The following is a 16,070-nucleotide window of genomic DNA, read 5'->3' as shown; positions in this document are numbered from 1 at the left end:
TAAATCTACAACGAATAACTAAAATCTATACCGCAACCTAATGCATTTAATCTAGCATCGTGTTTTTAACGCAATCCTTATGCCATTGAAGATATAAGCAAATTGAAAATTAGTCCCTAGTGATTTTTATGCAATCTTTATGTCATTGATGAAAAAGTCCACTGTGGAATAAATTTATCGACTATATTTACAACGTTTAACTAAAATATATACAACAACCTAAAGCATTTAATCTATAAATTGTTACAGAAATTGTGAAAATTAGTCACCTATACTTTTAACGAATTCTCGAAATCTTTATATCATTGTCAAAATAGCCACTAATATATATATATATAATAAATCTACAATAAAGAACTAAATCTATATCACAATTAAAACTAAAAATATTATATTACAAATCCAATCTTTGCTACTCGATCAAATAAATTTTAAAATCAAATAATATAAGTTTATGACTTCAAAATAAAATGTTATAAATTTAATTCCCACAATTCATATTGTTAAGCATATAAGCTAAGGTGGCATGTTCTTTGTCTAAACATAAAATTTGGTTGTTTGACTCGTCTCTTGTCATTCTTGACAATTTGAGGTTCGATCTGGCTCGATTAATGAACTTTCTAAATTTAAAAATAAATAAATATATATCTAACTATTAATATAGTATTTTAGTCTAGCGTAAATACATCATTCGGAAACACAAATTATGCTCTGGAAACGTGTTCACCATGCGCATGGTGAACACAGATGCAGATCAATAATTTCTATACTGTAGATTCATAATTTTTTTTTTAAAAAAAAAAACGTAGATTCATAATTTTGTTTTCATTTGTTGTTATAGATATTATGAATCTACAGTACATAAATTATGAATCTACAATATACATGTTATGAATCTACACTATAGAAATTATGAATTTACAGCTTAGAAATTATGGATCTATCCCGTTAACAACAAATGAAAAACAAAATTATGAATCTACGTTTATTAAAAAAAAATTATAAATCTACAGTATAGAAATTATGGATCTATCCATGTGTTCATCATGCGCATGGTGAACACGTTTCCACAGCATAACTATTGATTGGGAAAAGGGTCAAATAAACCCTTTAACTTTTGATGAAAAAGCAATTAGGCCCTCATACATTAAAAATATTCAATTACACACTTGAACTCTTTAAAAGTGTATAATTAGACATTTAGACCTAATTTATCGGTAACCAACATGTTACAGTGTGTGTGTGTGTGTGTGTGTATATATATATATATATATATATATATATATATATATATATATATATATATATATATATATATATATATATATATATATATATTATTTTATTTATTTTTGGTCAGCTAGCACGTTAGCAACTTCCTTCCAATCTAGAAAGAGGCTGAACGTTACCACCTCCAACCTCCTTCCATAACGGAAGGATGCGATGTCGCATCTTTCCAGTCTGAAATTTATTTACTTTTGGCTGGCTTGCACGTTTGCAACCTCCTTCTAATCTGGAAGGAGGCTGAACGTTACAGCCTCCATCCTCCTTCCATAACGGAAAGATGAGATGTCACATCTTTCCAGTCTGAAATTTATTTATTTTTGGCTAGCTGGCACGTTTGCAACCTCCTTCCAATCTGGAAGGAGGCTAAACGTTACTGCCTCCAACCTCCTTCCATAACGGAAGGATGCGATGTTGCATCTTTCCAGTCTAGAAAGAGGCTATATATATATATATATATATATATATATATATATATATATATATATATATATATATATATATATATATATATGTGTATGTATGTATGTATGTATGTATGTATGTATGTATGTATTTTACCGCCTCCAGCCTCCTTCTATAACGGAAGGATGTGATGTCGCATCCTTCCAGTCTGGAAAGAGGCCGTCGTCGCCTCCTACTAGTTTGGAAGAAGGCGGTCTTTGCCTCGTTCCATACTAGAAGGAGGCGACGTTTGTCTCCTTCCAAAACCGAAGGAGGTGTCGTTTGCCTCCTTCCAAAACAGAATGAGGCAGACATTTGCCTCCTTCCAGAACAGAAGGAAGCAGATGTTGCCTTCTTCTTGATTGAAAGGCAGCAAAACGTCGCTTTCCTAAAAAATGCAGCTACGACCGAAAGGTCACGGTGGCTGGTAGACAGGACGACAATTTTTGGTCAGCGATAGCTAGCGATGGTGGCAGTAATAGTTGCTATGGTGGAAGTAATGTAGTTAACGTGTTAAAACTGAAAGGTTACAGGCTAAAATGTATTTGGGAGGATGTAAATCATGAATATACAACCTGATAATTGAATAGACAACCTCTTAACAACCTGCAAAAAAAGTCAATTGAACAAATTTAGCTGGTAGATGGATCTATTTGGCACTTAATTTAGTTCGTGGTGGGAATTGTGCACTTCGCAGTAGTAGATGGGTCTATTTGACACTTGTCCCATATATTTAATATGCAAAAATGCTAAAAATTATATTTTACATCTTTTTTTTTTTATTATTAATAATCGATTAAATGAGTTCTTCCTATAATTCGATGGTGTGCATTATTTAGGTTATTTAAATTAAACATTAACCCGAATGCAATTTTAAACTTTGAGTGATTTTATTAGTTACCGATTTAAATTTTTTTTTCGATCAGAGAAAGGAGCCCGAGGGTGGGGGTGGGGGTGGGGGTGGGGGGGACCCAAAGGGAGAAAAACCAACTAATCTATTTCCCTCACATTGCGAGCCCTAGTGACCCGCATGATATCATTAAAGACGATCTCCTCAGCTTCAGGAGGACAGTTGACAAAATCTTTCCAGTTACCGATTTGGTTGTTTTAAATTATAGTGTATTCAAAATAATATTCAAGTATCACTAATATTTACCCAATGCCAACAAATTGCATGCTAACTCCCAATTATTTGTGATTCTTTAAAATTCTAAATAAACAAAGTATATATATATATATATATATATACATACTAGTATTTTTATGCACGATGCGCAAAAAATAGGTGCCAGATATTAGTACATTATATTAAAATTTTAAATTTATTTAGATTTTAGATATTTAAATTTAAATTATTCTAAATAATAATAATAATAATAATAATAATAATAATAATATAAAACACTTTTATAAATTTGATATTTATATTTTAGGTAATAATAATAATTAACATACAACTCAAATATATAATGTTTATATATTATTATTAATGAAAAAGATAATAAAATATATGGTGGATGCATGTGCATGGTAACAATAGTGGAAAAGATAACGGAAGTTATAACGACAGGGGTATATTTGTCCAAAATATTTTAAAGTACAACTTTTATAGCATAATATAAAAATAAAAATAAAAATAAAAAACTTAACAAAAAAACGGACATAAATGAAGGATATAACTTTCATTAACACTTATTATGTTTATATATATATATATATATATATATATATATATATATATATATATATATAATTTACTTTATATTATATTATATTATATTTTTCATTTAATCCTTAGTCCCATGAGTATTTTTTTTTTCATTCATATTTTAATGTGTTTCTTGTGCTTATAATATTTTAAAATAAAAAGCTAAATAAAATATTGCAAAATAAGATTATTGATAACACTCATTCTTGACTTCTTTTAACCCCATGTTTTAAGTCCATTTTGTACATAAAGTGCCCTTAACTAAGTGTTAATTGAGACTCATTTGTGTGATTTATTTTCTTAGGTACAATTATTCACAATGAGTAAAGAATGGAGCACTTTGGAGCATTTCAAGTCTATTTTGGAGTCAAGGAAGCAGTGCAAGAAAGAATGGAGAATTGGAGCAACATTTAAAAAATGGATTCAGGACAACTGACATGGCCGTGTACATGGCCGTGTCAGCACATGGCCATGTCTGAAGAAATTTGGCACGGTCGTGCCAATCTGAGGCAGAATGCCTCAGATTTTGGCTGAAAATTGGACACGACCGTGTGCCTGGCCATGTCGCTGCGCGGAAATTTGACAGCTTTTTAATACCTTTTGTTCTGTTTTTTTTTTAGAGAAGTGAGAACCCTAGAGAGCAAAAACTCATTCCATTTTCACTTCCTTTCATTTCCTTAGCTTAGATTAGTCTAGTATTACATCTCAAACTCATCTTCCAAGCTTGTAATCACGGATTGGAGTAGGATTCAACCACAAAATCTTCATCTTCAATAGAGAAGTTTCTTACTCTTCTTTTTAAGCTTTTGTGCAATGTTTATGATACTTTCTTGTGCTTTGTTTTTATTTATGTTTATGAAGTGTGAGTAGTTCGTTTTTGGGCTTGGATTAGGGTGATGTTGCCAACCTAGATGCTAAATAGGTGATTATTGCATAAGGGGGAAGATATCTAACCTAGGGTTCATTTGTTTGTGAAGGATTTATGTTGAATCTTGTTAATATTTGGTACGTAACTCTTATTAACTTGCTTTTGGATAGTTTTTCTCTACAATGAAAGTTGGGGGAAGAATTTAAGCCTCTCCTTTCTCTAAACCCATTTTCTTTCTATGAAAATAGGGAAGAATTGGGGGCCTAAATGCTTATGTGCTTTGAGAGCTAGGATTTGATATACCATGAAAGTGGGGCAATCCTTGCTCTAATCCTTTTTTATTAGCTTATGAAAATGGCTTTAAGCTAGGATTTTTATGTGCTTTGCCCTTATGTTCCCTTGGTTGATGTTCTCCCCTAATCCCTAAGTTGTTAAAGCATCTAGAAGGCAACATCCCCTAATTTGAGCCCATCTTTAATCATTGTGTTTACTTGTGTTTAAATTACTTTGTCTCAACTAGATTTTTAGCCTTTAATTGTTGACATTACCCAACCATGAATTTGAATTTGCTTGGATTCTTGTGGGTTCCAATACTTTGGTGCCTAGAATTTTAGTTGTCACTCAAGTACGTGCCATAGTCCCAATCCCTTGCGGAACGACAAATTTACACCCGTTACTCACCATCTCTTTCCCATACACCAATTATGATTGTGAATGAAAGTTTAGCTACCACACATCTCAACCAATAACAATGCAATTAGATATTAAATATTTTTAAAAATATATATATTTATAAAAGTAAATTACTTACTTTGAAAGAAAGATTCATGCTTCATTCCCCTCAAATGTCAAAAAAAAAAAAAAGTTCAAAGAAAGAGATAAGCATCACTTGAAATCATCACTCTTTTTCTTTCTAACATCATTTCCATTACTTTTAGCCTTTAATTAAGGTGACTATTAATCTATTATAATACTTTTTAAATTGTTAAACTTAATTGACAAACAGAGTTTAAACATGACTCTTAGATACTTAAGTGGTAACAACATAAATTCCTAATTTGTCGGTTGAAGCAACCTCTTAGTTTTAATTATTTTTACAAATAAAAATAAAACAATTTTCCATCTCTAATTTACATTTACCTTGCAATAAAATGTGACTTTCGCCTAGTAACTTTACCTCATAATATTCATTTCTTACGTGGCAATAAAATTATTATGAGGAGAATATAATGATGAGTGGGGTCGACTTATTCATTATAATAATAAATAAAAAGAATTTTGTTATCATGTTAGAAGGTGAACATTATGAGGTAAAATCAAAAGATGAAAACATAATCTTAGTTGAGCCTCTCCTCTCACATTGTCTTCCTAGTACAATTTACATATCATGTATAGTTTACAAAATATTACATAATAATGGAATTTATCTAGCGTACACCTTGAAGTAAATATTAAAAAATAAATTATGGGCTCATGTAATATCAGTCGTAAATATATATATATATATATATATATATATATATATATATATATATATATATATATATATATATATATATTAAACAATCTTTTCATCAACTAACTTGAATGAATGAAAAAAGGAGGGGGAAGTTGAGAGAAAAGTGGTTGTTTGGCCATGGTTTGAAGAAGCAGTTGGGCACTTCGCTCATAGAATGTGTGCAAAGTGTCTGATGAAAGAGTGTGTGTGTGTATATATATATATATATATATATATATATATATATATATATATATATATATATTTGTGTGTGCGCGCGTATATGTATGTGTGTGAGAAAATATTTTTTATCCTTTTTTGAATTTTTCCTCTCATATTTTTATTATTGCTCTGACTTTTATTTATTAGGTGTCTATTAATTAGCTGCCTTTATCAGTAATTAAAAATAAATTTAATTGTGCAAACAGATAATGTCACGTCAAAAGAGAAAGATGATATGAGAAGAGAAATTTATGACGAGTGTGTAGCCAATGACCTTGTGGTTTAGCGGTATGAAGCGACTCTCCCAAATGGATCAGGAGATTATGGGTTTGAGCCCCAATGAGAGTGCAGCGTTATTGACTCTTTGTACTTCAGTAGATTGAGAAAGTAGCTATGAACAAATACTACATTGTAACAGAGTCAATAGTGCTAAAAAAATTGACGGGTATATATATATATATATATATATATATATATATATATATATATATTCGGTATTCCACTCTTAGCTTTATGTAACTGTTCTTCTCAAAAGCCTAACCCCATGATGGACTCTTGTGGGTAAGTGGAGGAAAATATGGTGGAAATTTTTGACCTAAAAACAAGGTTTTAGCATCCCTACCCTAACATTGTAAGTTGCATACATATACATATTTTATAAGGTTGGACAATTTTAATATTAAATTAGTTGTATTAGTTGTATTGTTAGAGTGTGATGATATGTACTAGCAAATTGTATGTTTTTTCCGAAGAAATATAATGAAATTTTCTTGAACATATATATAGAAAATATGACATATTTAATTTTTGAGTTATACTTCAAATATAGATTCAATTCTTTAATTATTGTCATGTTTATTTTTGTTTCTTAATTATGTTCTTAATTAATGACAATTTGGCCCTTTTTATTAATATTTCATTAGATTTAGACAGAAAATTAATTAAGAAAACTTAAATGATATGTGTAAACATGAAAATTTGATTTCTATCTTCTTTTTATACGAGAAAAATCCTCATTGAAAATTTAATTTCAGTGAATTTATTTGATAAACTTTAAACTCCAATTACAAGGAAAAATCAAATTTTTTTTTTTAATACTTATCCCTATTTTTTAATTGATTTTCTGTCAAAATTTAATAAAATAATAACAAAAACTAAAAACCAGCACTTCAAATTACGAAAATGCCATTGCGTTTTACTTTAAAAATTTGATTTGACCCGTTTAATTTTTTCAAATGTAAGACGGATGTTGGTTCTTATTTCTCTCATAAGTACTTGTTCTCATTTGACACACACACACACACATATTGGGGAAGGTTCAGGTGAACACCTCCCTTGTAAAAAGTGTGGACACATCCATACTTTTCATCTAGATAAATTATTAAATATAGAGAAATTAAAGGTTAGGATTTTATCTTCACTAAATATTCAAGTTTGTAATATTTATAAAATAATTCATACTCTTAACTTTTTTTAATAACTTTAAAATTAATCCCGCATTTTTTTTTAACTAAAACCCTCAATCATATCATTAATGAACTTGATAGACTGCTTTCAGTTTTTACCAAAAGATCATGTTCTCATTTGATCCTGCCTCGTATATATGAGCATTATTATCCCTATGACCATGGCTGTGAAAGGAAATGTGATTATGCAGTGGCAATGCATTATGTTGGGAAGGGGTGTGAAGAAGAAGTACATGTGGACCACATGGTGTGGGAGATGGTGATTGCAGAGGAGAAGAGATATATTGGGAAACTCATTTATAGTTTAATGGAGGGATCTGTTGCCAATGCCTCTCCCATTTGCATCCTTACCTCTCATCTGCAACCAATGCTCACATGCACTCTCTCTCTCTCTCTCTCCCTCTCCCAAACATTCATTGGTGCAGCCTAGTAGTAAAGCCCTAACCCCTTTAGGTAAAAGTGTTGTGTGTCTTCAAACAACCTCTTTCATGTCCATTAGTTTCCCAAACATCTTAGTTAGTTTAATTTGTCCAAGTAGACAATGTGTGTTAGTTCAGTTTGTTCTTGATTGTTCACAGATGCAATTGGGGCTGTTTTTTTAATAGATTTATGCCGATTGTTGTCGTGTCTTGTTCTCTCGTATCCAAAAACAAAACAAAAAACAGACAATGAGGGTGTTTTGGTAAATAGTTGTTAGCTGATTGAGTTAATGGGTTTGACTAGTTGATAGTATTAGCGGATTGTAGAAAGATGTTTGGTAAATTAGCGGTTAGCTGATAGTTGATTATATGCAAAATGACTTTCTCAAAAAGCTGATCAAAAAAGCTACTTTGAGCAGTTTTTTGAATTTAACGTTTTCGAGCAATAAGCTGTTACAAAAAGCTAATTAATCAAACACTCATATTGGTTGTTTAACTAAGTCAAACAAGCCAAAATTGACTGATAAGCTAAGAAGATAATGGTTCAAAGTCAATACTCTAACCAATTTGACTGGAGTTGCCCTTTAGTGCTACTTTTTCTAGATATAGATAGATTGTTGTCATATCTTGTTCCCTCTTAACAAAAACAAAACAAAAAGTAGACAATTTGACAACACAATGGTATAGTAACATGAGTTACGTTCATGAATCTAAGTAGAGAACTATAACATTTCAATCCTCGATCTTTTAGAGAATGTTAAAAAGATAATAGTATGACCGTTTAAATTAGTCTGTAGGTGACAGAACATTTCATCCTCGGTCTTTTAGAGAATGTTAAAAAGATAATAGTATGACCGTTTAGTATGTAGGTGACGCGTTACACGTTATGCAATTAGAGTTTTTTTTTGTGTGTGAAAAATGGAACCAATAATTATGATTTGAGGGTACCTAAGTGGGGTGTAAAGCAAAAGGGGGACTGTGAATTGGGAAATGACTTCTGGCACCATTTCACTCCCAGACTGGCTATATTACTCTGCAACCAAAATGCTCCTAAATTTGGTCTGCTAACAACCTCAAGAAAGAAAAAAAATAATAATAAAAAATTAAAAATAAAAATAAAAATTAAAAATTCCCTCAAGCTAAAAGTCAAAATGGATTATTGTACCCAGAGTCAGAAAAAGAGAATCTGTAAGGATCATAAATAATTGCTCTTGGCAGCACTAGAAGGAAGAAGGAACAGTGAGGGAAAATCAATGGTGAAAAAACTTGTATGCCATGGTTAAATCTAAAGTCAAATAATCTCAATTATAGCAAATCTGCAGATTCCTTCTTGTACATATAGATTTCTTCTTCAAACAGCCTTTGTTTCTCCATAAGTTTATGCAGATTGGTGGGAAAAACAGCAACTTTTCACTGAGAAAACCAGTGTTCCAACCAAGTCAAATTCTTGTGTTTATGAAGATAACAACAAATCACACCCATAATGAATGCCTTCTCAAGGTTACATATATATATTAGATTTCCTAACTTACACCAGACTAATCCTAACTCTCCAGAACCTATGTTCAAGAGTCGTTGGGAAAGACAAATCACGAGTCACACTGTCCGTCCCCTGGTTCCCACCCCTTATCGGTCAAAGTATCCTGATGACCCCCAAGTTTCAGTGGAATTCGAACCCCTAGAGTACTGTTAGAGTAGGATTTTAGGGTAATCAGTCGAACCAACTGAACTACCCCTTATTGTACACTTTGCGCACAAAGAGTCTTCGTCACCCCTGATCGGTCAAGGTTTGCCACTGAACCCCAAGTTTCAGTGGGATTCGAACCCCTACACTACTATTATAATAGGATTTTAGGGTGATCAGTCGAAGCAACTGAACTAGCCCCACGGGGCTATATGCATTAGTTGAGTCAAGAATGGTGTGTGCAATGATATGAAATGATACCATAAAAGGCTTTTTCACTTTTCACCAATCTTGATTGAGTTTGGAAGGTTGAAGCCACAGCAGCAAGCAGGTGAAAGAAACCACTCTCTGTCTGGGGTTATAGAACAGCTCAAAAGTTGGACCAGTGAGGGCAAAGAAAATCTGGTGTCATCACTTAACAAAAATATGAGTAGTAATTGCATCAAGCATATCCAGATGGCTCTCATCAGTCTTGCTGGAAACAAAAGATCTCATGAGATCACACAGCTTTGAAATTGGCTAAGCATTAAAGATGCAGACAATCCAAGAAGGGCTATGTGTTTTCTTTTGTCTGCTTTAAGGCTCCTTGGCAACTGTTTGAGAAAGAGGATGAATCAACAACAAAGACTTAACCACTGAAAGCCAGAGTGAGCTAGGATGGTCCCCGGGCTAGCGAAAACCGTGAATAAAAACAAAGGGTTCACAACGATCCAAAAGTGGGGCGCATAGATGCTGCCTGCTGCATCTGTATTCACATGGAACCTATTCCCATGTTTGTCTCTCATGTTGCTAACTTCTATGGCAATATTCTTTCACAGCCACCCCTTTTTGGCTGCTTGTTAACTCTGTGAGCTAAAAAGGGGTAACACACTAACACATGCCTAGAATGTGTCACTTGGTCATGTGCCCATAAGTCTTTCCTTTTGTCACTTTTGGGATAACCCCAAAGTTAAAACTGTGTTTAATTAGCTGAACCTGCAAGCAAGAATGGGAGAAATTTATCACTTTTGACCTTTAGTTACACACCGTATCACATTGGAGCTTCGAGCAACACTTTTGGTCAAGAATTGCTGCTATTTTCATTCGGTAAAAGAGACGAAAAGAGCAGTAATGAGAGGAAACAAGTTTTTGCAGGTGAAATTGCAGCAAAGAATTAAGCCCAAATCATCAATGCCAGTACTAGAAGGCTAACAAAATGGGAATGGCAGGCCCAGTGCAATCTGGAAAGGAATGCTTGCTGATCCAAAAACTTCAGGCTGCACAGTCCGGGCGAAAATCCTTAGAAGAATGAGTGAATTAAATAGACGAAAAACGTTTTAATTAGCTCTTCCTTGTGTGATTCATGGAAATGATGCTATGAGTGTAAAACTATGTGACTTCGAGAAGATTTCGGTTATGCTCCGGCGACTAAAATCAGCTACCGACGAACAGTCACCGGTCTCCTTTTGCCTTTTCCACTGGAGTTCTTGCATCAAAGCCCAAAACCGGTTATTGACTTGTAATAGCATTTCACTAGAATTCTGAGAAGATTCTAGTGATTCTCCGGTGACTGAAATCAAAGACCGATAAATGTTCACCGGCCTCCTTTGAAGAAGGCGACCAGTGGTTGCCTTTTCCACTGGAAAAGCTACTGGAGGATCAGTTGTTGGTTTTAATCATTGGAATTTCTCTGGAAGCTAATGACCTGTTATTACTGGTCAATAACTTGTTTTTGGACTTCGATGCAAGAAAATAACATGTTGATGAGCTTAATTCTAACTTTTAAAAGCTTAGGGGTCAAACTGACTTATTGTACAACGTTTAGGGTTTATTTAGATGCATATGTGACTAACTGGCTATAATCTGACTAACTTAAAGGGACTAAAAAGGTTCATTATCCTTTCCTCAACTCCTACTCAAAGCAGATGTTATGCACAAAGAGAATACTTAGCTTAGAAGTGTGTCCCATGTGATACATGGTGTCGGTTGCTGTCTGCTAGGGCTAGCTTGTTGGGAGATTCATTCAATATGGTGCAACAAGAATCAACAACCAACTGGAGAAACCAGCTTGGTTGGCGTGAGTAGCCGTGCATTCTTGTGCCTTAAGAGGTCAGGAGTTCAAACTCGTTCTCGTATAAAAAAATCAATATGGTCAACACTTTGCCCCTTAATTGGGTCAGCCCAGTGCGAACGGAGATTAGTCTGAGTATAGGCTGCTGGAGAATGAACCATTGAGGGAAGTGGAAGTGGCTGACTGTGAGGATTGGATGGTGGGGTTTATGGTGAAAATTGGCATAAATTTCATTGTGGAAAAAGATGGGTAGTGAATCAATGGTGCCAATGATGATGCCTCCAGGAATTTTGTATCAATACACATGTAATGTAATGTAATCTAACTGCAGATATCATATCACTGAACTGTAATGGATCTGAAATTCTCAAAGTCAAGGCCCAATAACAACATGCTTGATCACTTTTCCATTTCACAGACAAATTTAAAATGATGATCTATGTACTATGTATCATACAGTAACAAGAACTGTACTGATCTGACATCTCTCACTGCTGCAGCTTAAAGAAAACAAAATGGAAGGGAGAATCTCAGCCAAATTGGTTAGCCCGACGACTTCGTAATCACAAGGCTGAACGATCTATTAGCCTTCTTAATTTAAGTCAATCAGCTATGATCTTTGAATTACACATTCCATCTCAACTAAAAGTTTAAGCTGATAGTTGATTGCATATTAATGGTTATATGTTCAACACACATTACACTCAGAATTCAGAAACATTCTGCAGCCATTACACAACAATCCCATGAACCAAAAACTCTCACAGACAGGAAAATGCAGAGAACATCAAACCCTACTCTATACCCATCCTAAATCCAAGGAAAAACAAGAAAAGATTAAATCTTGACATCCCACTTACCAAATATCATACACTTAGAACCCCACAATCACTCGTCCACACACTACTGGAAATTATAGAATTTCCGATCACCTGAAAGTGATCTTAAATCAAGTCAAAAGCCTTGTTCCGACCACTTTTAGTATCCGGAAAAACCTTTGTTGCTATTTCCGACCACTTTTTGTTTTCAGGTGGTCGGAAATTCCATAATCTCCGGTAGTGACAATCTGCCACTCAAGAACGAACTGAGAAGATGATTCAACACAAGTCCCCTCTGGGTTTCTTGCGAACCGCAATGCAGCCTCTCTGGTGATCCCTGAAGATTCTGATCTCCGAACAGTCCCTCAGATCCTCAAGACTGATGTACTGCTGCTTCACCATCCTGGAGAAATCGCAGCCGGAATCGTGAATCCAAATATAAGGGTGGCAGGTTTCATCGTAGTAATAAAGCAGAGTCTTCATCCCTGCGTTATTCTTCCCTTTTCCGGGCATGTAATTCTTGTATATGTTCTTGCTCTTGAATCGCTTCGAAGATCCCGGCTTCAAGGTGTGGGCTTTCTTCAAGATTGATCCCACTCGCACTTGCAGCTCGATCGGCTTGTCGCTGAGGTTCCAGATCCTTGTTCCCTGGCCGCCGGTGATCGGCGCCCGCAGGCCGCCGCCGCCGCAGCCATTGAAGCACTTCGACAAAGAGAGCATTGTTTTGTTGTTCTTCGTTGGATCGTCGTCGCCCATGTCTTTGTTTCTTGCGGTTTCCTTATAGTCTGCTAAAAAGTTGGCATGAATGTTGGGTTTTGTCGTAGAAATCATGTGAAGACTGACTTTTAGAATTCCAATTTTCTATTCCCTGCCGTCAATTCGTGGGGACATCGCCATTATCTCACCTTATAATCAATTCTAAATTGCTTTTTTTTTATTGCAATTTATAGCTTAATTTAAACTATTAATAAGATGGAGCAAATAAACTTTGAAAGAATGACCAGGGATCGAGTCTCACCAGCGGCAGTGTGGGAGCAACCTCTCAAAGTGAGGGGGTTCCTTGTGCACAGTGAGCACAAGTCTAGCCTATGTGGTTCATGTTCAATTGAGTTACCATGATTTACATCCTCCCAAATGCTCTGTCGAGTCCAGGTGTGTGGGGCCTTAGGGTTGGGGTTTAGCCTTTGGAAGAAGATAGAGCAAATAAACGCGGGCAAGGGTAAAAAAAAGAATGAGTAAATGAGTAAAACATAATTTTCATACTTAATATAAGATAAATTATGGTGACTCATTGTTCACAAGGAGTCCACTATATTGGATGTAATTTTCACACTGGAACTGATAAGGCTCGATCATGTATTCTTGTATATAATATACTATTCAAAAATCACTTGAGTTCTTCGTGCGAATCATTAATCTAATTTTTGCTAATATCCTCTTAATTAAATTTATTTCATAAAATTTTGTACATCTTAAATAGTGATTACGAATTTCATTCATCACTTTACAAGTAAAGGCGGGCAAATGTCAAGAACTGTACCCTACCATGAACATAAAAAAATGGATCTTTCATGATTATGCTCATGCTTTCCAAGAATTAATAATTAGTCATTTCCTTTAGCGTATAGTTTTTTTTATAAAGAAAAGAATAGAAAATAGGGGGGAAGAAAAGAAAAGAAAAATTCTAGAACATTGGTCTAGATAAAAAAACTTCACTTAACAGTTACTTTCTGCAGTAGACTGGAATTTCATTCCTACCACTAATATTGGAATTGGGTGTTAGTTCTTTTTACGCAAAAATATACAATTCAATTTTGAATGTAAATTAATTAAAAAAAAATCCCATATAGCCCTTGGGTAAAGATATAATTCAAAAAAAAAAAAAACACAAAACAAAAAAATAAAAAAAATAAAAAAAATCCTCTTCTGCTAAATTTAAGGATCAGATAACACAAGTTAGCAGTGTAAAGTACTGTGTGGACTTTGGTCCTGAGGCCTGCCCCACCATCCTCATTTGGTGAAGAATACGCGTTTTCACCTTTCACTTTCTCAATCCTTTTCTTCTTTTTACTATATTACACTATTATATTTTTATAGAATTGATAAGAATTATAAAAATCGAATTTAAATCATAAGATATTTAAGTATATATATATGTATAGCTACCCATGAGATGTTACTTGTTATTGAGATTAGAGTTGTAGATTACAATATGTTAGATTAAGATTAGATGTGTAATCATGATTTATGAATAAGATATTGTAATGCCTACACCTAATCTTTAGTACACAAAGTTATATTCGAACTTAGAATGTCAAGAATGTTCTCAAAAAGCTAAGTCGGGAAATACTAAAGATATTCTTTAGGTTCAATCTCATCCTATATAGAGCAAGTTGGCTTTTATAGTGTTAAGTCAGGAAGGACATGCCAAAAATCCCCTTGACAAGGGTCGAACTTAGAATGTCAAGAATGTTCTCAAAAGCTAAGTCGGGAAATACTAAAGATATTATTTAGGTTCAATCCCATCATCTATAGAGCAAGTTGGCTTTTATAATGTTAGGTCAGGGAGCACATGCCAAAAATCCCCATGACAAGGGGCACATTGCATGGCGCTCGCCGACAGGTCAGTCAAGTTAGTCATGCCATGTGTTAATGCAGAAGAGATTCGAATGGGTGTGACAACTTAGAGGACACTTCACATGTTATTTGTTAATTTAAGTAGGATCCACTTCTCGACTTGGGAAGTTAGAAATGACGGGTAATGTCAACAAAATTTTGGAAATTTATAATTAGGTCAATACTCTCTTGAGTGGCTTTCACTTACTCTTGATGCCTTATATTGTATATGAAAATATGAGATACTAACTCAACTTTGGGCTCTTAAGATTAAATTGCACCAAGTTAAATTCAACAATGTAAATCATATAATCAAGAAAACATTTAGTAAGTGATAAAGAAACGAAATTTTGACTCAAAATGAATGATCGAGTATTTGTACATAGCAGGATTTCCATACCTCAATAGTCATGAATTCAGTTTACCTATAATGATAATATAAAAATATGAGAGTTGGGTGAGTGGTGGACAGTTGGGGTGGTTGAACTAGCAGTTAATAACATCCTTTTCAGCGCAATGGGTAAAAGCTAAGGTTGCTTCATTGTCAATTCCTCACCAAACACATGACCGGGAGAAGTAACAAACAAGAAAATGTTAGGAGACTTCTATAACTATATACTCTCGTTATGTAAACTACACGAAATTAATAGGTGAAAGTAAAAGGTGAGTATATATGGAATAAAACGATATCAGTCGTTCCGCTTACACTAGACTAATCTTAAGTCCTCAGAATTTTAATTAATTCGCACTTTCTACATTTACCTGTACACTTTACACACAAGGAGTCTTCATCACCGTAGATCAATTTTTTGGGCTTTCGGAATCAAACTCTCATCCGACTTCTAAGATAGCTCTTTGACCATTGAGCTAAGCCCCGCAGAACTAGAATAATAATTTGCCCCGAAACGGTAGACAAGTGGTGAACATAAATACATAATTCTCCTACCAAAAAATCATCAGTTTAGTTCTTATCAACACCCTCTTAGTTGAGCC

General features: G+C 34.0%; 1 protein-coding gene across 1 annotated transcript; it reads right to left on the bottom strand.

The window, feature by feature from the left end:
* Nucleotides 1-12,353: 12,353 nt before the first annotated feature.
* Nucleotides 12,354-13,337, bottom strand: LOC109175669. Its single transcript, XM_019324988.1, has 2 exons — nucleotides 12,708-13,337; nucleotides 12,354-12,544 (listed from the first exon to the last, which is right to left on the bottom strand). The coding sequence occupies exon 1, from the start codon at nucleotides 13,290-13,292 to the stop codon at nucleotides 12,741-12,743; it is 552 nt and encodes a 183-aa protein (XP_019180533.1). The 5' UTR covers nucleotides 13,293-13,337; the 3' UTR covers nucleotides 12,354-12,544; nucleotides 12,708-12,740.
* Nucleotides 13,338-16,070: the final 2,733 nt, after the last annotated feature.

This window comes from Ipomoea nil, unplaced genomic scaffold, assembly GCF_001879475.1.
Source record: "Ipomoea nil cultivar Tokyo-kokei standard unplaced genomic scaffold, Asagao_1.1 scaffold0688, whole genome shotgun sequence".
NCBI lineage: Eukaryota > Viridiplantae > Streptophyta > Magnoliopsida > Solanales > Convolvulaceae > Ipomoea > Ipomoea nil.
The sequence above is the reverse complement of the archived record's forward strand: the minus strand, read 5'-3'. Positions and strand labels throughout refer to the sequence as shown.